This window comes from Mastigoproctus giganteus, chromosome 3 (genome assembly GCF_048544385.1).
Source record: "Mastigoproctus giganteus isolate SK-2022 chromosome 3, ASM4854438v1, whole genome shotgun sequence".
Taxonomy (NCBI): Eukaryota; Metazoa; Arthropoda; class Arachnida; order Uropygi; family Thelyphonidae; genus Mastigoproctus; species Mastigoproctus giganteus.
The window spans coordinates 100,639,698-100,657,857 of record NC_143577.1 but is presented as its reverse complement, the minus strand read 5'-3'; the positions used below and the strand labels follow the sequence as shown (position 1 = coordinate 100,657,857).

Here is an 18,160-nt window from a genome sequence, read left to right as displayed (position 1 = left end):
CAAATCTACATGCTGCCTAAGGTAAGGCCTCCAGACCAGATGACAAGAGTTTGCCAGCTAAAAGTTAAAGTCAGTTTGGTGTGACATAGCCACTGGGAAAGTGAAAATGAGAGGAGTGTGTTATAGGCATAATGACTCTGATGAGTACAATGAACAAATGTACAGAGAAACAGAGCGGGCCAGCAAATCAGAATGTCTTATAATGGGGGATTTTAACTTTCCAGATATTGACTAGAAGTTGTGGGTTGTCACTCACAATCAAAACTTTTGTCGATTTAGTGGACTCTTTTCTACAGCAGCATGTTAGAGAGGCAACAAGAGGGTGTAATATTCTTTATCTGATTACCAGCTGTGATTATTCATACATTAAGAATCTGATTATAAAGAACCAATAGATGGCAGTGATCACAATGTATTAATTTGGGATTTACTTAAAGATGTAACTACCATCAGAGGAGGGAAGGATTTTTGCTTTTAGAAGTAACTAGTCTCAGACAGTTTTTAAATTCTATCCAGTGGGACCAACTGATGATGATACCATCAGCAAATTCTACATAAGAAGTATTTAAGGAATTAATCATAGAAGCTACTAGGCTTTTCATACCAAGTAAGAAATACTCTTCAAGGTATATGCTAAGGATGTCAGATAAACTGATGAGATTTGTGCCAGAGAAGAAACATGCATGGCTTGCATATAAATTAACAGGCAAGACTATCTACCATAGTAGCCTATGGTAGATAGTCTGTAATCAAGTCACGAAATCAGATTATGAGAAATCTTTGGTGATGGATGCAAAAGAAAACAGCAAAAACTTCTTCATTTATGTAAATACTAGAAGGAAAGGGATGAATTAAATTGGACCACTTGATACTGAAGGTTAGACTGTCGATGATCCTGCTCAGGTAGCTGCTAACTGAATGACTATTTTGCATCTACATTCACATGAGGAATATTTAGGGAAGGGGATGCCAGAAGTTTATCAAACTCTAACAGAGAGCTAAATTATTTTGTAATACGTGAGAAGAAAGTGGAAGAGGAATTGGCAAAGTTAAACATAAGAAAGGTACCTTTGGTAGAGGGGATCTAGCCAATTATATTAAGTGAGGCAGCAAAGGAAGTAAGCAAACCTGTACACATAATTATGCGCATCCTTGAATTCAAGGGAGAACTGTGGACTGGAGATGTGTCAATCTGATTTCGTGACTTGATTACACACTAGTTTATATCTACCACAGGCTACTGTGTTGCCTGATAATTTATGTGTAACATGAATTTTACTTCTAAGGGTGACATGAGTAATTACAGACCTGTTAGTTTAGCTTCTGTTATAAGGAAAATAATTGAATCACTGATAAAATAAGTAATGCAGGATCAAGGCTGCAATTATACTTCAGACAAAGCATTGGATTGTTAAGAGGAGACCTTATCTGCCAATCTGATTGGATATTACATTGTGGTCAGAAAGGAACTGGATGCAAAATATAATCATATACTTTTTTTCTTTTTTTTTTTTTTTATGAAAAACCCCAAACACGAAAGGTATCAAAACCTATAGTACTTAGTACCGTGCATGGGTTGAAGGAGAAGTAAGGGAGGAGGGGGATGCCGGAAACTTTGCTCTAGAGACTAAACATGGGTTTCACCGGTTGATGAAAGTCATCTACCACCTATACTTGGATATTAGGAAAGATTTTAATACTGTTATACATAAAAGAGTGTTGTACAAATTGGCATAGTGTTGCATTAAGGGAAGTTGCTGCTATAGTAACTTCCCTTAATAAAGGTTTGGTCGAGTGGGAGAAGACAGTGGTAATCAATGGATAAGGCTCTTTATGGACTAATGTTATTAGTGGAGTCCTCCAGGGTTCAGTGTTGGACCCATTGTGGTATTCTATATTTATCAATGATATTGATGAAGGCATAGCAGGCTTAATGTTCAAGTTTGCAGAAGATACAATGGTTGGCAGGGTGGTTAATGACAGGAATGCCACTGCAGCATGATCTAGAAAAGTTAGGAAGATGGGCTGAGAAATTGAAGTTTGACATTGACAAATGCACATCTATTCTGCATGTGGGTAGCAGCAACCCCAGAATATTGCAGTTGATTGGTGTCAAACTCTCTTTGATATCAGCCATAGCATATTTATTGGAGATCCAAGATTTAGATAAGAGATGAGATTTTTGTGTGGAATTTGGAACAAAGGATTTCATCCCTATAAGAATAATTTCACTAATAGGAACTTTTTTTTTTTTTTTTTTTTTTTTTGTTAGTTGTTGGTGCATCGGCTTCTGTGGCCATAATGCACCTCCCAAAGTTTTTGCATTTACTCTGATCCAAGCCCGAGGTGGGATTATAACCCGCGCCCTTTGGGTTGCCAGGCAGGCACTTTACCCACCCGGCTTTCCAGGTCAGCCTAATAGGATTTGAACAAACTTTGGAATCACAAGACTTAAAACAGTAATCCAACCAAGGAAAAGAAGAACAGATATTCCACATATCATCCCATTTCAAATTCTTGTAACACAAAACAACATGAGGCTCTGAGTGGCAATGAGAAAGCATCCATTAGAGAAGGGACCATCACAAAGTTGTGACTTGAGTTATCTAGACAGACCACTAATGCACGCTGAAATTGCAAGAAAAATATCAAGAATGTTGGCTGTGTGAGAACATTAGATATCAAAAAATCCTTGGCATCATGACCAGTTGGTTCTGTGCAACTAGAAAACTGATGTCAGCTGGAGTTCTGAACGTTAAAATCACCTAGGAAAATTACCTTACTGTCGGGAGAACAAGAGGTGCAATAGATGAGTTTAACAGAATGGTGGAGAGAGATTTTAAGCCATAGGAGATTGCAAATTAGGTCTCTGGCAAGGAATATTAGAACAGATTACTTGTGTCTGTTGTTAATTGTATCTCTAATACTGAACATGAGGTTGTGTTATCAGAATTAAATCCTCAAGATTGCATTCCAGAATATCGTCCCTTGTTCATTGAAAATGCTTCTTCAAATCCCTCAATAGAAGACCGCTGTCTTCTTTTGAGGGATTTTATAAACACTTCATTGTTTTGTCTTCAGATTCTGAAATGCAGCCTTATTAACACTATCGAGTTAAAGCCTGACTGTTCCTTCAACCTTACATCCTTCACGAGATTCACAACTTTAGAGACTGCAAGGCAAGCAAGGTCAAAACCTCCAGCATGGGTTCTCAAGAGTACTTTCTAGCATAACATTCTGGCAACTTTAATAAATATGTACGTTTCGTCTGAGTGTTTGTCTTTAGTGGACAAGCCTTCCTCCCACCATATAGTCCCTTAAAGAAAGACTATTGTACTTTTAAGTAATAGCAGTAAGTACAACAAAAAGCTGAGTGTATAACACTTTTATGCTTGTAAACTTCTTCCAGTTTAGATTGTGAAAGATTGCAAAGTACTATCACCTGATCACATGTAAGGATTCCTATGCCACTTGTAAATTAATAATTTATTATCATAGAAATTTCTTTATTTTTTATCAGAGAATTAACGTTTATTAATGATGAAACTTACTTTATGGGGAAGTTGACAATAGTTGGATTCTTTTCAATGAAGAAAGTGTTTTTAGTAAATCTCTAGGGAAAACAAAATGAAAGCACAATTAAGAATTTTTAATTTTGTATTCATTCCATTATGTTAAAATACAGCATGACATTATATAAAAAAAAAGAAGGTACATACAAAACAAAGCAAAACCTTTCTAAAACTAATGGAAACAAATTTTACATTTGTGCTGGCTGCTAAATAGGCTGATTACTCATGCCTGTTTTGGAGTATTTGAAAGTGAAAAATCAAAAACTGTGTGGAAGTCCACTGAACTGTTTACGTCAGGGGTGGTGAACCTATGGCATGCGTGCCCCTTTGGGCATGCATACAAATTTTTTGGGAACACAGAATTCAGTGTCCCAAAAAAATTGAGTCAATTATTGAACAGTTTTCTTCAAGATTTGTCAAGTTCAGAGAACTGGAATAAACTGCAAAATTCATTAAGTTTGCAGAAAGAGAAAAAACTAGCCAGACTGAACTGAAAATGTTTCAGTGGATCGACCTGGATGATTTTGAGATGCAATTGATTGATTGATTTTCAGAGTAGCTCAATTTGGAGGCAAAAATTTATCGACCTCAGAGCTGATTTAGAAAATATTGAAAGGGAATGATTAACGGCAATATCAGCAAAGAAAACTGCAGAAAATGAGTTATTAAAAGCCTGGAATTCCATTCTTGAAACTTTTGTCTGTTTAAAAAATCTGGCAACAGCATTACTAACAATTTTCCCATCGACTTATTCTTGTGAGTCATTGTTCTCAGTGATGAACTTTGTTAAGACTAGTCATAGGAACAGTCTCACGGATGAAACTAGTGCTGCATGCATAGCTCTAAAAGTTATAAAGTATAAGCCTGATGTAAAGTATCTGTCATCAATGGTGAAGCAACAGAAGTCTCACTGATATTTTATATTTATAATATAAGGAGTTTCTCATTTTATATTAAATTTGTTCTGTAATCTAAAAGTTATATTTTTGTTATGAACGATTTTATTTTAATATCTTTATTAAATCATCTTTGAAATAATGTGTTTTATTTCATTCTTTTTTTGGTTACACTTTTGTCAAGTAAATCATGTATGAGAAAAATAGCAATACAGTAGAACGTCAATTATCCAAACTAATTGGAATCAAGGTTGGTTTGGTTAATCAAATAGTTTGGACAATTGACGTGCTACTGTATTGTTATTTTTCTCATACACATTTTACTTGACAAAAGCTTAACCAAAAAAAGAATGAAATAAAAGACATTATTTCAAAGATGAGAATACCCAGTTTGTATGAAAGATAGTGTAATTAGGCGTACATTTAAATTATTGTATGCAAGGTATTTTGAAATATGATACTGTATTTTGAAATATGAAGTATTATAAAAAAATAATTTATTTAGGAAATGGTCTGTATATAATAATGCTTTAAAGAAACAATGCATATTATATTTATTTTGAACTTCCTAATTATTTTACATGGTTTCAGCTATAAACCACACTATTTCCCCCCCCCCCCATAAACAGAAATAACACAAGTAATTACACACAAATAAGAGTATAATAAATCTTGGAAAAGTTTAGGTGATTGATAGAATATCTTAAAGTACTGTATAAGAATTAGACTAATGTAAAAAATATCATAAAGAAATACGTTCACCTCCATAACCAAAACCCTCTAATCGATTCAGCCATTCATATTATTACTTTACTATTCATGACTGGCTTAAATACACTCTTGAAATAGAAAAAGACAATAAAATTAATTTCCTTAACCTCACAATATATAAAACAGGTACAAAATTAGGAAATAACATCTATAGAAAAGAAATAAACACAGGGAAATACCTATATATCTGATCATACCACCCACTTAGTATTAAAAAATCTGTCCTTTATAATCAGATCCACAATGCCATAAAATACTATTCTTCACATGATGATCTACTCACAGAGAAGTTTACTGCTACACTATATCCCTTATTGATTAGACCGGGGTTCGAGCTTGTCACCACCAAATATGGAGGAGGCGGAAAGGTCAGGGAATGACCACCGCATATCCCGGAGCAATATGGCCTTAGTTGCTAATGCTCCTAAAAACCAAACAACAAACAAACTATATCCCTTACAACTAATTCATCACGTAATTTCTGTTGCCGAACACAAAATTAATAATCCACACAACACAAACAGTGATAACAAACAAAATACACATGTAATTCCCCCTTTCCACTATAGACTCGCTCAACAACTTTGTCAAATATTTGCCCACACAGATATAACTAACATTTTCTTTGTATAATAAATTAGGATCTATGTTGAACTCCTATAAAAAAAACACACCATTACCCTATAAGTAACACTAAATAATATTGTTTATCTAATTAAATGTCAACCAGGATGCAACTCATGCTCTATTGGAAGCACATTTGCAAAATACGGTACAATAAAGACTCCCAACACGCGCGCATACTACCACTATAATAGTTTCAAAACTGATCACGCCAGCACTGAACTCACCCGACACTTTCACCTCCATAACCAAAACCCTATAATCGATTCAGCCATTCCTATTATTACTTTAAAATCCAATTACAAAATCTTTCTATATGAAGCACTCATTATAGAATGGTGTCGCCACTATACTAATCTTAATGTTTTCAACACAAAACTTCCAACAAATCTTTTACAGGCCTGGAACCTGTCATGCATGAGGTTCCCACGTGTTTTCACAATGTATCAAGGGAAATCAGGGCTCTTTAAATATATGATTCTCCTTACATCTATCATTTCTACAACAAAATTTTTGCAGAAAGCTTCCCTAGGCCTTTGCCACCTTACACCATGATTCTGTACTTTGATGCAACAAGGGAAAACAATATTACTGATCAGGTTATCATATATCAGCATATCATGTATTAACCATCTTCAAGTTAAGGAACCTTTAGGTGAAATCGTTCTTTGTATATCCATACAGAATTTTTTCAATGAAAGACCTACAGTTCAGGATAACGGGAAGCTAGTTTGTTTTTACAAAGGTAATTATAGTGGGATAGGACATTTCTTAGACACTTTTCAGTGGGATCAACTAACGTTAAAAAATGTAGCGTTAGCATCAGTAAAGGCATATGATGCAAGAAAGCAACCTTAAACAACATCAGCAAAAAAAAAAAAAAAAAACCCTTCTCATTTCATCTATCCACTCGCTCCAAGTGTATTTCTAGTTCTGCCTTGAATATATTTAAGCTATCAACTTCTAGAACAGGTAGAAGTTTGTTCCAGCAATCAACCACCCGATGGCAAAAGGAAAACTTCCGGACATCTATCCTAGAACTGTCTTTCCTAAATTTGAATTTAGGCCCTCTCAGGTAATTATTCTAAGCAAGAGCAAGGATCTCATCAGCAATGAGCATGCCGAGACCATTCAAGGCCTTAAACCTCAATTAGATCGCCTTGCAGCTGCTTAGTCTCCAGACACTGTAATATGCAAAGCTTAAGCCTTTCTTCGTAAGAGCAACCCTTTGTTCCATTCACTACTCTTATTGCCATTCTCTGTATTCATTCCGGCAGCTCTACATCCTTGTTAAAATGAGGTCTCTACACCTGTATACAGTACTCAAGGTGTGGCCTGACCATTGCCTTATACAAGGGGATAATCACCTCTTTATCCCTGCTAGAATAATTCCAGTATTCTAGCAGGGATAAAGAGGTGATTATCCCCTTGTATAAGGCAATGGTCAGGCCACACCTTGAGTACTGTATACAGGTGTAGAGACCTCATTTTAACAAGGATGTAGAGCTGCCGGAATGAATACAGAGAATGGCAATAAGAGTAGTGAATGGAACAAAGGGTTGCTCTTACGAAGAAAGGCTTAAGCTTTGCATATTACAGTGTCTGGAGACTAAGCAGCTGCAAGGCGATCTAATTGAGGTTTAAGGCCTTGAATGGTCTCGGCATGCTCATTGCTGATGAGATCCTTGCTCTTGCTTAGAATAATTACCTGAGAGGGCCTAAATGAGCAACCCTTGCAGACCATCTGCACTGCCCAGAAAACTTCATAGCTACCTGCACAATTACCCCAAGGTCCTTTTCATTCTCTACCACTGCCAGTCTAATACCACATAGTTGCTACGTAACTCTGGGGATACTGCTTCCCATACGCAGTACTTTACATTTGTCAATGTTAAACTTCATTTGCCACCTCTCAGCTCATCTGCTCAACTTTTCTAGATCTTGTTGCAGCAGCGTACTGTCATTAGTGTCATTAACAACCCCGCCGACCTTCGTATCGTCTGCAAACTTAAACATTAAGCCTGTACCATCATCAACATCATTAATAAACAGAGAAAACAACACCGAACCCTGGAGAACTCCATTAATACCATTAGTCCACGAAGAGCAGTGTCCATTGATTACCACCTTCTGTCTTCTCATACTCAACCATCTCTTTATCGTAGCCAGGTGGGAAGGAGCAGCAGTGCATAGCACACATTTCTTGATTAGACCGGGGTTCGAGCCCATCACCACCGAATACGGAGGATGCAGAAAGGTCAGAGAATGACCACCACATATTCCCAGAGCAATATGGCCTTAGTTGCTAATGCTCCTAAAAAAAAAAAAAAAACCCAGATCCCTTTATTCACCACAACAATTTGCCTCCAAAACCATACTGCTCAAATCTGTGCAGTAGCCTTCCAGGTGCAACAGTATCAAAAGATTTTCTAAGATCCAAATATCATATATTTGGAATTTAGGGAGACAAGATAGAAAGTTAGGGAGACAAGATAGAAAGGGAAGAGGAGTTATGCTATTAGTTAAGAAACACAAAATCCAAGGAAATGAAGCCAATCGACATCACTGGACAGTGCAGTGTTGAGTCAGTTTGCTGTGACATAAGCACAGTTCAAAATTGAGAATAGGAGTGTTATAGGCCTAATGACTCTGATGAGTTTACCAAACAACTGTACAGAGAGAGAGATAGAGTGGGGCAGTAAATCAGAGAGTCTTATAATGGGGGATCTTAATTTCCCAGATATTGACAGGAATTTGTGGGTTGGTCACTCACAACAATAGCAAGGCTTTTGTGGATTTATTCGATGATTGTTTTCTACAGCAGCATGTTCAGGAGGCAACTAAAGGAAGTAATACTCTTCATCTGATGATCAGTATTGATTCTTCATGCATTAAGAATTTGCAGACAAAGGAACCACTAGTTGTTGTTGTTTGTTATTTGGTTTTTAGGAGCATTAGCAACAAAGGCCATATTGCTACGGGGATATGCAGTGGTCATCCCCTGACCTTTCCGCATCCTCCGTATTTGGTGGGCACGGGCTCGAATCTTGGTCTAATCAAGAAGCGTGTGCTACACACTGCTGCTCCTGCCCACCTGGCTACGGAGGCACCGAACCAATAGGTCGCAGTGATCACAGTGTACTGAAGTGCGATTTACTCAAAGAGGTAACTACCATTAGCGGTAAAGGGAGGTGTTTTTGCTTTCATAAAGGCGACTATGATGGTCTCAGACAGTATTTAAATTCTATATGGTGGGACCAACTGATGATGTTACCAACAGCAAATTCAAAATAGGAAGCATTCAAAAAATTAATCTTGGAAGCTACTAAGCTTTACATACTAACTAAGAAATATTGTTCAAGTTTAGGCCTAAATGGATGTCAGATGAACTAATGAGACATATGGCAGAGAAGAAAAAGGCAGGGCATACATATAAATTAAAGGGACACATGGAAGCTTAAGATAGATATAAGCTCGTCTGGAACCAAGTCACAAAGGAGATTAGGCAGGCAAAGGCAGATTATGAGAAACCTTTGGCAAAGGATGCAAAGAAAAACAGCAAAAAGGTCTTTACCTATGTAAACTCTAGAAGGTGAGGGATGAATCAGATCGATCCAATGGATATTGATGGTTCAACTGCTAAAGATGATCGTGCTCAGGTGGCTAACAAATTAAATAAGTATTTTGCATCTACATTCACACATGAATAATTATTTAGGGAGGATAATGCCAGAGTGAATTGAACTATGGCAGTGAGCTAGATGATTTTTTAATAACTGAGAGGAAAGTGAAGGAGAAATTGTTGAAGATAAACATAAAAAAGGCACCCGGGGTGGATGGGATTTATCCAGTTATATTAAAGGAGACAGCAAAGGAAGTAAGCAAACCCTTAGCCATAATTATGAGAGCTTCTTTGGACTCAGGTGAGGTACCCATCGACTGGAGATGTGCAAATGTAAACCCAATTCAAAACAGAGAACAAAAGGCGACACAAGTAATTACAGACCTTTTAGTTTCACTCATGTTCAAGGAAAATTAATGGAGGCATTGGTAAAAGAAGCACTGCAGGATCATCTAGACAAGACTTCAGTTACAGCTTGGACACAGTATGGTTTTGTTAAGGGAAAGTCTTGTTGACCAATTTGAATGGATACTATGATGTTGTCACAAAGGAACTGGATGCAGGGAATAACTTTGATATCGTATATTTGGATATTCGAAAGGCTTTTGATACTGTTGCACATGGAAGACTGCTGCACAAATTGGAGCAGTGTGGCATTGGAGCCAAATTGCTGCCATGGATAAAGGGATGGTTGAGTGGTGAAAGACAGAGAGTAGTAATCAATGGTCACTGACAGAGAATGGTAATCAATGGTCTCTGACAGATTTTTTTTTTTTTTTTTTTTAAGAGCATTAGCAACTAAGGCCATATTGCTCCGGGATATGCGGTGGTCATTCCCTGACCTTTCCACATCCTCCGTTTTTTGTGGTGACGGTCTCGAACCCCGGTCTAATCAAGAAGCCTGTGCTATGCACTGCTGCTGCTGCTCCTTCCCACCTGGCTACGGAGGCGCCTCTCTCTGACAGAGAGTGGTAATCAATGGTCACTGCTCATCATGGAATAATGTTATTAATAGAGTCCCGCAGGTTTCAGTGTTGAGTCCATTGTTGTTTCTGTATTTATAAATGATGGTATATCAAGTTTAATGTCCAAGTTTGCAGATGATACAAAGGTTGGCAAGGTTGTTAAGGGCACTAATGACAGTACGCTGCTGCAACAGGAACTAGAAAACTTGAGCAGATGGGCTGAGAGGTGTCAAATGAAGTTTAACATTTATAAATGTAAAGTACTACATACGGAAAGCAATAACCCAACATTAACGTATCAACTATGTGGTACCACACTGACAGTGGTACAGAACGAAAAGAACCTGAGGTTAATTGTGCAGGGAGATATGAAGTTTTCTGAGCAGTGCAGACGGTCTGCAAGAGTAGCTCATTGTCAATGATATACAAGAATTTTTCTGGCATGGATAAAGAGGTGATTATCCGCTTGTATAAGGCAATGGTCAGGCCACACCTTGAGTACAGTATACAGGTCTGTAGGCCTCATTTTAAGAAAGATGTACAGCTGTTGGAACGAGTACAGAGAAGGGCAACAAGATTAGTGAACAGAACAAAGGGTTAACCTATTATTTTTTTATTTTTTATGTAAACCCCAAACACGAGAGGTATTAGAACCTATAGTACTTAGTACCGTGCTTGGGTTGGAGGTTGAGAAGACGAAAGAAGATATCTGTTGACATTGAACTTAAACTTCTGTAGACTGTGATTTTCAAGAAATACATATGAAGGAAGGAAGGTTGTTCCAGAAAACGACAGTTGAATGAATAAATGAGGAAGATGAAAAGTTGGTTCTGTGAGTTTGAAGTTGCACAGTAAATTGGATGTTGGCTGGTAGCGTCACGCGTTTGAACTGTTTTGAAAGAGATAGCAGGAATTATAGAAGACAATTCAGAAGAACAGTGCCCATGGAAGTATCTGTAAAAGAGGCATGCAGCAGAAACAGTAAGTCTATGAGACAGCGGGTGGAGAGACTCTGTTAGAGATGAATCATTAATTAACCTAACTGCCCTCTTGTGAATGGAATCAAGAAGCCTGAGCGAGGTTTTGGCGGCACCACCCCAGATGAGGGAACAATATTCCATGGCAGAGCGGTTTAGCGATTTATACAGAGTGAGCAGCTGTTTGGAAGAAAAGTAATACACGCCGAGAGCGAAAGAGAAAACCAAGGTTTTTAGATGCAGAGAAAGCAATATTTATAATGTGCTTGTGCCAAGAGAGATTAGAAGTCAGGGTAATCACCAAAAGAGATATATCATTTTGCCTAGAAATCGGAGTGTCACTAAAGATAAGCATACAAGCAGAAGAATCCTTTTTGCGAGACATAAGACAAGACTGAGTTTTACAATGGTTGAAATCAACTAAGTTGTCTTTGCCCCACTAGAGAATTACCCGAAGATCAGCATTTAAGGAATTGGTAGCAGATTTTTGAGAAGTTGAAGCTGATTGTGCAGGGCAAGGTCTCTCAAAAAGGAAAGTAGAATGCAATGTCATTAATTTGACATTAACAGAATGTCATTAATAGAATGCAATGTTAAGAAGGTCATTAATATACAAGAGAAAAACAGTGGGGGAAAGAACTGAACCTTGGAGGAAACCAGCATTAGTGGAGAAGTTAGAAGACAGAGAACCATTTACCATCACTCTCAGTGAGCGATCAGAGAGAAAACTGGATAACCAATTACAAAAAACAGTTTGCAAACCATAAGATGGAAACTTCTTTAGAAGCCCTTTATGCCAAACACTATCGAAAACCTTTGAGATGTCAAGAGCAACTACTTGTGTTTCACCGAATCCTTTCCAATGAATTAGTCCAAAAATGGGTAACATAAGCCAGAATATCACCAGTGGATCGACACTTACGGAATCCATACTGGCGATCGTTGATCAGACGGAAGGTTCCTAGATAGTTTAACAGTTGGCTGTTAATTGATTTCTCCATTACTTTAGAAAGAGTAGAAGTAATTGCAATGGGACGATAATTGGATGGGGGGATTTGTCACCCTTTTTAGGAACTGGCTGGATATGAACAAATTTACAAGCAGAAGGAAAAACAACTTTGGAATAAGAAAGTGAAAAAAAGTGGCAAAGAACAGGAGTAAGTTCAGAAGCACAGGTTTTGAGAACAAATCGAGAAATACCATTGGGACCTGGAGTTTTCTTAAAATCAAGATTCATCAAAATCCTTCTGACATCCTTTTGACGGAAGGCCACAGCAGGCATTGAATGGCGTGTGTTGGGAATGGTGGGAGGTGTATTACCAAGATCATTAATACATGATTTGGAAGAAAAATGGGATGCTAGCAGGTCAGCTTTATCCATGGCTGAAGTGACAACAGAACCATCTGGTTTGAACAGAGGTGAGAGCAGAGATAAGCAAAAGTTGCGGCCAATAGCTTTGGCAAGAGACCAGAATGCTCGGCTACCATTAGGGCAAGAAGCAAGTTTTCTACTCTTAGGCTGTTCAAAATCTAGTTTGGACTGATTAATAACTGCTTTACAACTGTTGCGAGCTTTGGTGTAGGCAGAAAATGAAACTAAAGAATTAGAAACACAAGCCAATTACGATATGCAATGTTCTTCTCTTGAAGAGTCTTACCACATTTATTGGAAAACCAAGGTTTGGATAAAGGATAAGATTTTAAAGTGGAGTGTGAAATAATGGATTCCATTCCTGCAAGAATAATTTCACTGACACGATCTGAGCAAACGTTGACATCAGAAGCTTTGAAACAGTAATCCAACCAAGGAAAAGAAATCTCGCAGGTCATTCCATTTTGCATTCTTGTAATGCCAAACAACACGAGGTTGGGAATAGCCACGAGATAAAGGCTCCATTGGAGAAGAGACAGTCACCAAGTTGTGATCTGAAGTGCCTAAAGGACCTCTCACTTCGACCATGTACTTAGAAGGATTGTTTGTGAGAAAAAGATCAAGCGTGTTGGCTGTATGATTAGGATTGTCCGGTATTCTTGTGGTTAATGAACAAATGAACCCTTATGAAGAAAGAGCTTAAGTTTTGCAAATTAAAGCATCTGGAGGCTAGGCAGTTGCGAGGTGATCTGATGGAGGTGTATAAAGGCCTTTAATGGTTTGAACATGCTCAATGCTGATGGGATTCTTAATCTTGCTCAGAATAATCACCTGAGAGGGCATAAATTCAATATGAGGAAAGACAGATGTAGGATACACGTTCGGAAGTTTGCCTTTAGCCAGCGGGCAGTTGGTTGGTGGAACAGACTTCCATCCTTTGTTGTGGAAGTTGATAGCCTAAATAAATTTAAGGCTGGGCTGGACAGATATTTGGTACGAACGGAGGGGGAAATGGGAGAGGTTTTTTTTGCTGATGCTGCATAAGCTTGCTTTCTTCCATCATGTGCCTCTATTAATGCTAATATCAAAATTATTCTTCGCATCCAGTTTCTCTGTGACCACATCATAGTATCCAATCAAATTGGTCAGACAAGACTTTCCCTTAATAAACACATGCTCTGTCCAAGCTATAACTGAAGTTTTGTCTAGATGATCCTGCAGTGCTTCTTTAACCAGTGCCTCCATCAATTTCTCTGGAACAGGAGTTAAACTAACAGGTCTATAATTACTTGTGACGCCCTTTGATAATCCTTTGAGAATTTGGGTCACATCTGCACATCTCCACTCCATGGTATCTCCCCCCGAGTCCAAGGAAGCTCTCATAATTATGGCTAAGGGTTTGCTTACTTCCTTTGCTGCGTCCTTTAATATAACTGGATAGATCTCATCCACCCCAGGTGTCTTTCTTGTGTTTATCTTCAACAATTTCTCCTCCACTTTACTCTCAGTTATTACAAGATTCTCTAGCTTACTGCCAAAGTTGAATACACTTCTGGCATTCCCCTCGCTGAACAACTCCTCATGTGTGAATGTCGATGCAAAATATTCATTTAGTTTGTTAGCTACCTGAGCAGGATCATCAGCAGTTGAACCATTGATATCAAGTGGTCCAATCTGATTCATCCCCTTCCTTCTAGAGTTTCCATAAGTAAAGAACTCTTTGCTGTTTTTCTTTGCATCCTTTGCCAAAGATTTCTTATAATCTGCCTTTGCCTGCCTAACCTCCTTTGTGACAATAAAATTATATATACAAAGGGTACTAGGAAAGTTTTGCAATACAGCTTTGTTTATTTAATTTTTTCAAAGTAATTTCCTCTACATTCAATACACCTCTCCATCCTCCGAAACCAATCTTTAAACCAGTTCTGCCAAGTTTCACTAGGGAGTAAAGCACACTCGTTGTCCCAAGCCCGTAGAAGGTCCTCATCACTGGAAAACCGCCTCCCTTTTAGCTTCATTTTCACATGCGGGAACAGTGCAAAGTCGCAGGGAGCAAGGTCTGGACTGTAGGGAGGGTGCTCGAGAAGTTTCAGTCCTGTCGTGGTCAAATATTCGGTGCAGGCTTTGGCGCGGTAAGCTGGAGCATTATCGTGATGGAGGTACCAGGTGTCCATTCTTGACTTTGGCCGCAGGTTCTTCATAGATCCAATGACTTTAGGCAGGCATTGTTCAGTATACCGCTTAGCTGTGACTGTCTTCTGCGTGTCCAAAATGACACGTTCCACAATTCCACTCGATTTGAAAAATACAGCTATCATTTTCTTCTTTACAGATCGGGATTTTCTGACAATTACGGGTGTGTCGTCATCATCAAAGACCCAAACTTTGTTTTGAGCCTTGGTCGGCAGATCGTAATAGTACAGCCAAGTCTCGTCACCTGTCACGATGTTCACATACCGAGATTGTCCCTTATCAAACTTTTTTAACATCTCCCGGCACCAAGTCACACGTCGTGTCATCTGCTCTTCAGTCAGTTGATGCGGCACCCAGAGAGAACAAAGTTTCTTCACGTGCAAATGATCTTGCAGAATCGAACGAATTGCTGGTGCATTTAGGCCCAAAGTATCCTCTATCTGTTGGTAGGTCACTCGCCTGTTTTCGTCAAGCATTTTCCTCACAGCAGTAACGTTTTCCTCCGTAACTGACGTTCGTGGCCTTCCCGGCCTCTCAGAATCCTCCAGAGTGAAATTTCCCCTTTGGAATTCTCTATACCACCTGAATATCGTTGTACGATGTGGACAATCATCATCTAGTGCAAGAGTCATTTCTTCTAAGCACTGGTCTATGGTTAAACCACGCACGAAATTATACCGCAAAACTGTCCTTATCTCATTTTGTGACCACGATGCCATCGCAAGCACTTTACACTCTCACTACTAATGAATAACTGAGCCCATCGACTTGGCGCGGCGGCTACTATGCACGTATGAACATGTCTCAACATGCAGCAACAAGCAGCTTCCTGTGATTCATTGTTGCGTCATATTGCAAAACTTTCCTAGTACCCTTTGTATATGTGCTACCAAAAAAAGCAGCAAACACATGAAAAGTGCAAGTCTGTCATTTGTCATTCCAGCTGCAAATTAGCAGATAAAGTTGTAAAGTTGAAGGAGCAGTAATTGAAAAGCTGGAGTCATATACTTATCTCGGCTAATAACTTGTCCATTAGCAGAGTTATTAGACGAGATACCACCTGCTGGCTAAAGGCAAACATCTGCACATCTATCCTACATCTGTCTTTTCTTAGTTTGAATTTATGCCCTTTCAAATGATTCTTCTGAGCAAGAGGAAGAATTCCATCGACATTCAGCATGTTCAAACCATTCAAGGCTTTATGAGCTACTCTTGCAGACCGTCTGCACTGCTCAGAAAAATTCATATCTGCCTGCCTCATTCAGATCACCTCGCAGGTGCCTAGTCTACAGACAGTGTAATTTGCAAAATTTAAGCCTTTCTTCATAAGAGCAACCCATTGTTCCATTCACTAATCTTGTTGCCCTTCTCTGTACTAGTTCCAACAGCAATACATCCTTCTTAAAATGAGGCCTCCAGACCTGTATATAGTACTCAAGGTGTGATCTGACCATTCCCTTATATAAGGCGATAATCACCTCCTTATCCCTGCTAGAAAAATTCCAGTATATCATTGATAACACACTATAAGCTACTCTTGCAGACCGTCTGTACTGCTCAGAAAACTTCATATCTGCCTACACAATTACCCCCAGGTCCTTTTCGTTTTCTACCACTGTCAGTGTAGTACCACAGAGCTGATACGTCACTGGGGTTGCTGCTTCTCATATTAGTACTTTACATTTGTCAATGCTAAACTTCATTTGCCACCTCTCGGCCCATCTGCTCAACTTTTCTAGATCCTGTTGCAGCAGCGTACTGTCAATAGTGTCCTTAACAACCCTGCCAACCTTCATATCATTTGCAAACTTGGACATTAAGCTGGATATACCATTTATAAATTCAAAAAACAACAATGGACCCAATACTGAACCTTGAGGGACTCCACCAATAACATTAATCCGCGATGAGCAGTGTCCATTGATTACCACTCTGTCTTCTGCCACTCAACCATCCCTATATCCATAGCAGCAATTTGCCTCCAATACCACACTGCTCCAATTTGTGCAGCAGTCTTCCATGTACAACAGTATCAAAAGCCTTTCTAAGATCCAAATATATGATATCAAAGTTATTCCCTGCATCCAGTTCCTTTGTGACCACATCATAGTATCCAATCAAATTGGTCAGGCAAGACTTTCCCTTAACAAAACCATGCTCTGTCCGAGCTATAACTGAAGTCTTGTCTAGATGATCCAGCAGTACTCCCATTACTTTTCCTGGAACAGAAGTTAAACTAACAGGTCTATAATGACTTCTGTTGCCCTTTGATCCTCCTTTGTGAATTGGGGTCACATTTGCAAATCTCCAGTCCATGGGTACCTCCCCTGAGTTCCAAAGAAGCTGTCATAATTATGACTAAGGGTTTGCTTACTTCCTTTGCTGCCTCCTTTGATATAACCGGATAGATCCCGTCCACCCCGGGTGCCTTTTTTATGTTTATCTTCAACAATTTCTTCTCCATTTTACTCTCAGTTATTACAAAATCATCTAGCTCACTACCAGAGTTCAGTTCACCTCTGGCATTCCACTCCCTGAATAACTCCTCGTGTGGGAATGTAGATGCAAAATACTCATTTAGTTTGTTAGCCACCTGAGCAGGATCATCAACAGTTGAACCATCAATATCCAGTGGACCAATCTGATTCATCCCTTTCCTTCTAGAGTTTACATAGGTAAAGAACTCTTTTCTGTTTTTCTCTGCATCCTTGGCCAAGGATTTCTCATAATCTGCTTTTGCCTGTCTAATCTCCTTTGTGACTTGGTTACAGACCAGCTTATATCTATCATAGGCTTCCATGTCACCCATTAATTTATATGTACCCATGCATTTTTCTTCTCTGCTATATGTCTCATTAGTTCATCTGACATCCATTTAGGCCTAAACCTTGAACAACATTTCTTAGTTGGTATGTAAAGCCTAGTAGCTTCCAAGCTTAATTCTTTGAAAGCCTCACATTTTGAATTTGCTGTTGGTAACATTATCAGTTGGTCCCGCCATATAGAATTTAAATACTGTCTCAGTCCATCGTAGTCACCTTTATTGAAGCAAAAACCCTTCCCTTTACCCCTGTTACCTCTTTGAGTAAATCCCATTTCAGCACACTGTGATCACTGTCACCTAGTTGTTCCTTTATTTGCAGATTCTTCATGCATGAAGAATCACTA

At 38.7% G+C, this 18,160-nt stretch overlaps 1 protein-coding gene across 3 annotated transcripts in view; it reads right to left on the bottom strand.

Annotated features, from left to right (window-relative positions):
* Usp39 (ubiquitin specific protease 39) overlaps positions 1 to 18,160 on the bottom strand; it is a 324,799-nt gene that overhangs the window by 69,112 nt on the left and 237,527 nt on the right. For all 3 annotated transcript variants that reach the window (XM_090370604.1, XM_090370607.1, XM_090370606.1), the window contains one exon: positions 3,552 to 3,613. In XM_090370604.1, coding sequence (XP_090226730.1) covers positions 3,552 to 3,613 — 62 coding nt within the window. The remainder of the gene's footprint in view (positions 1 to 3,551; positions 3,614 to 18,160) is intronic.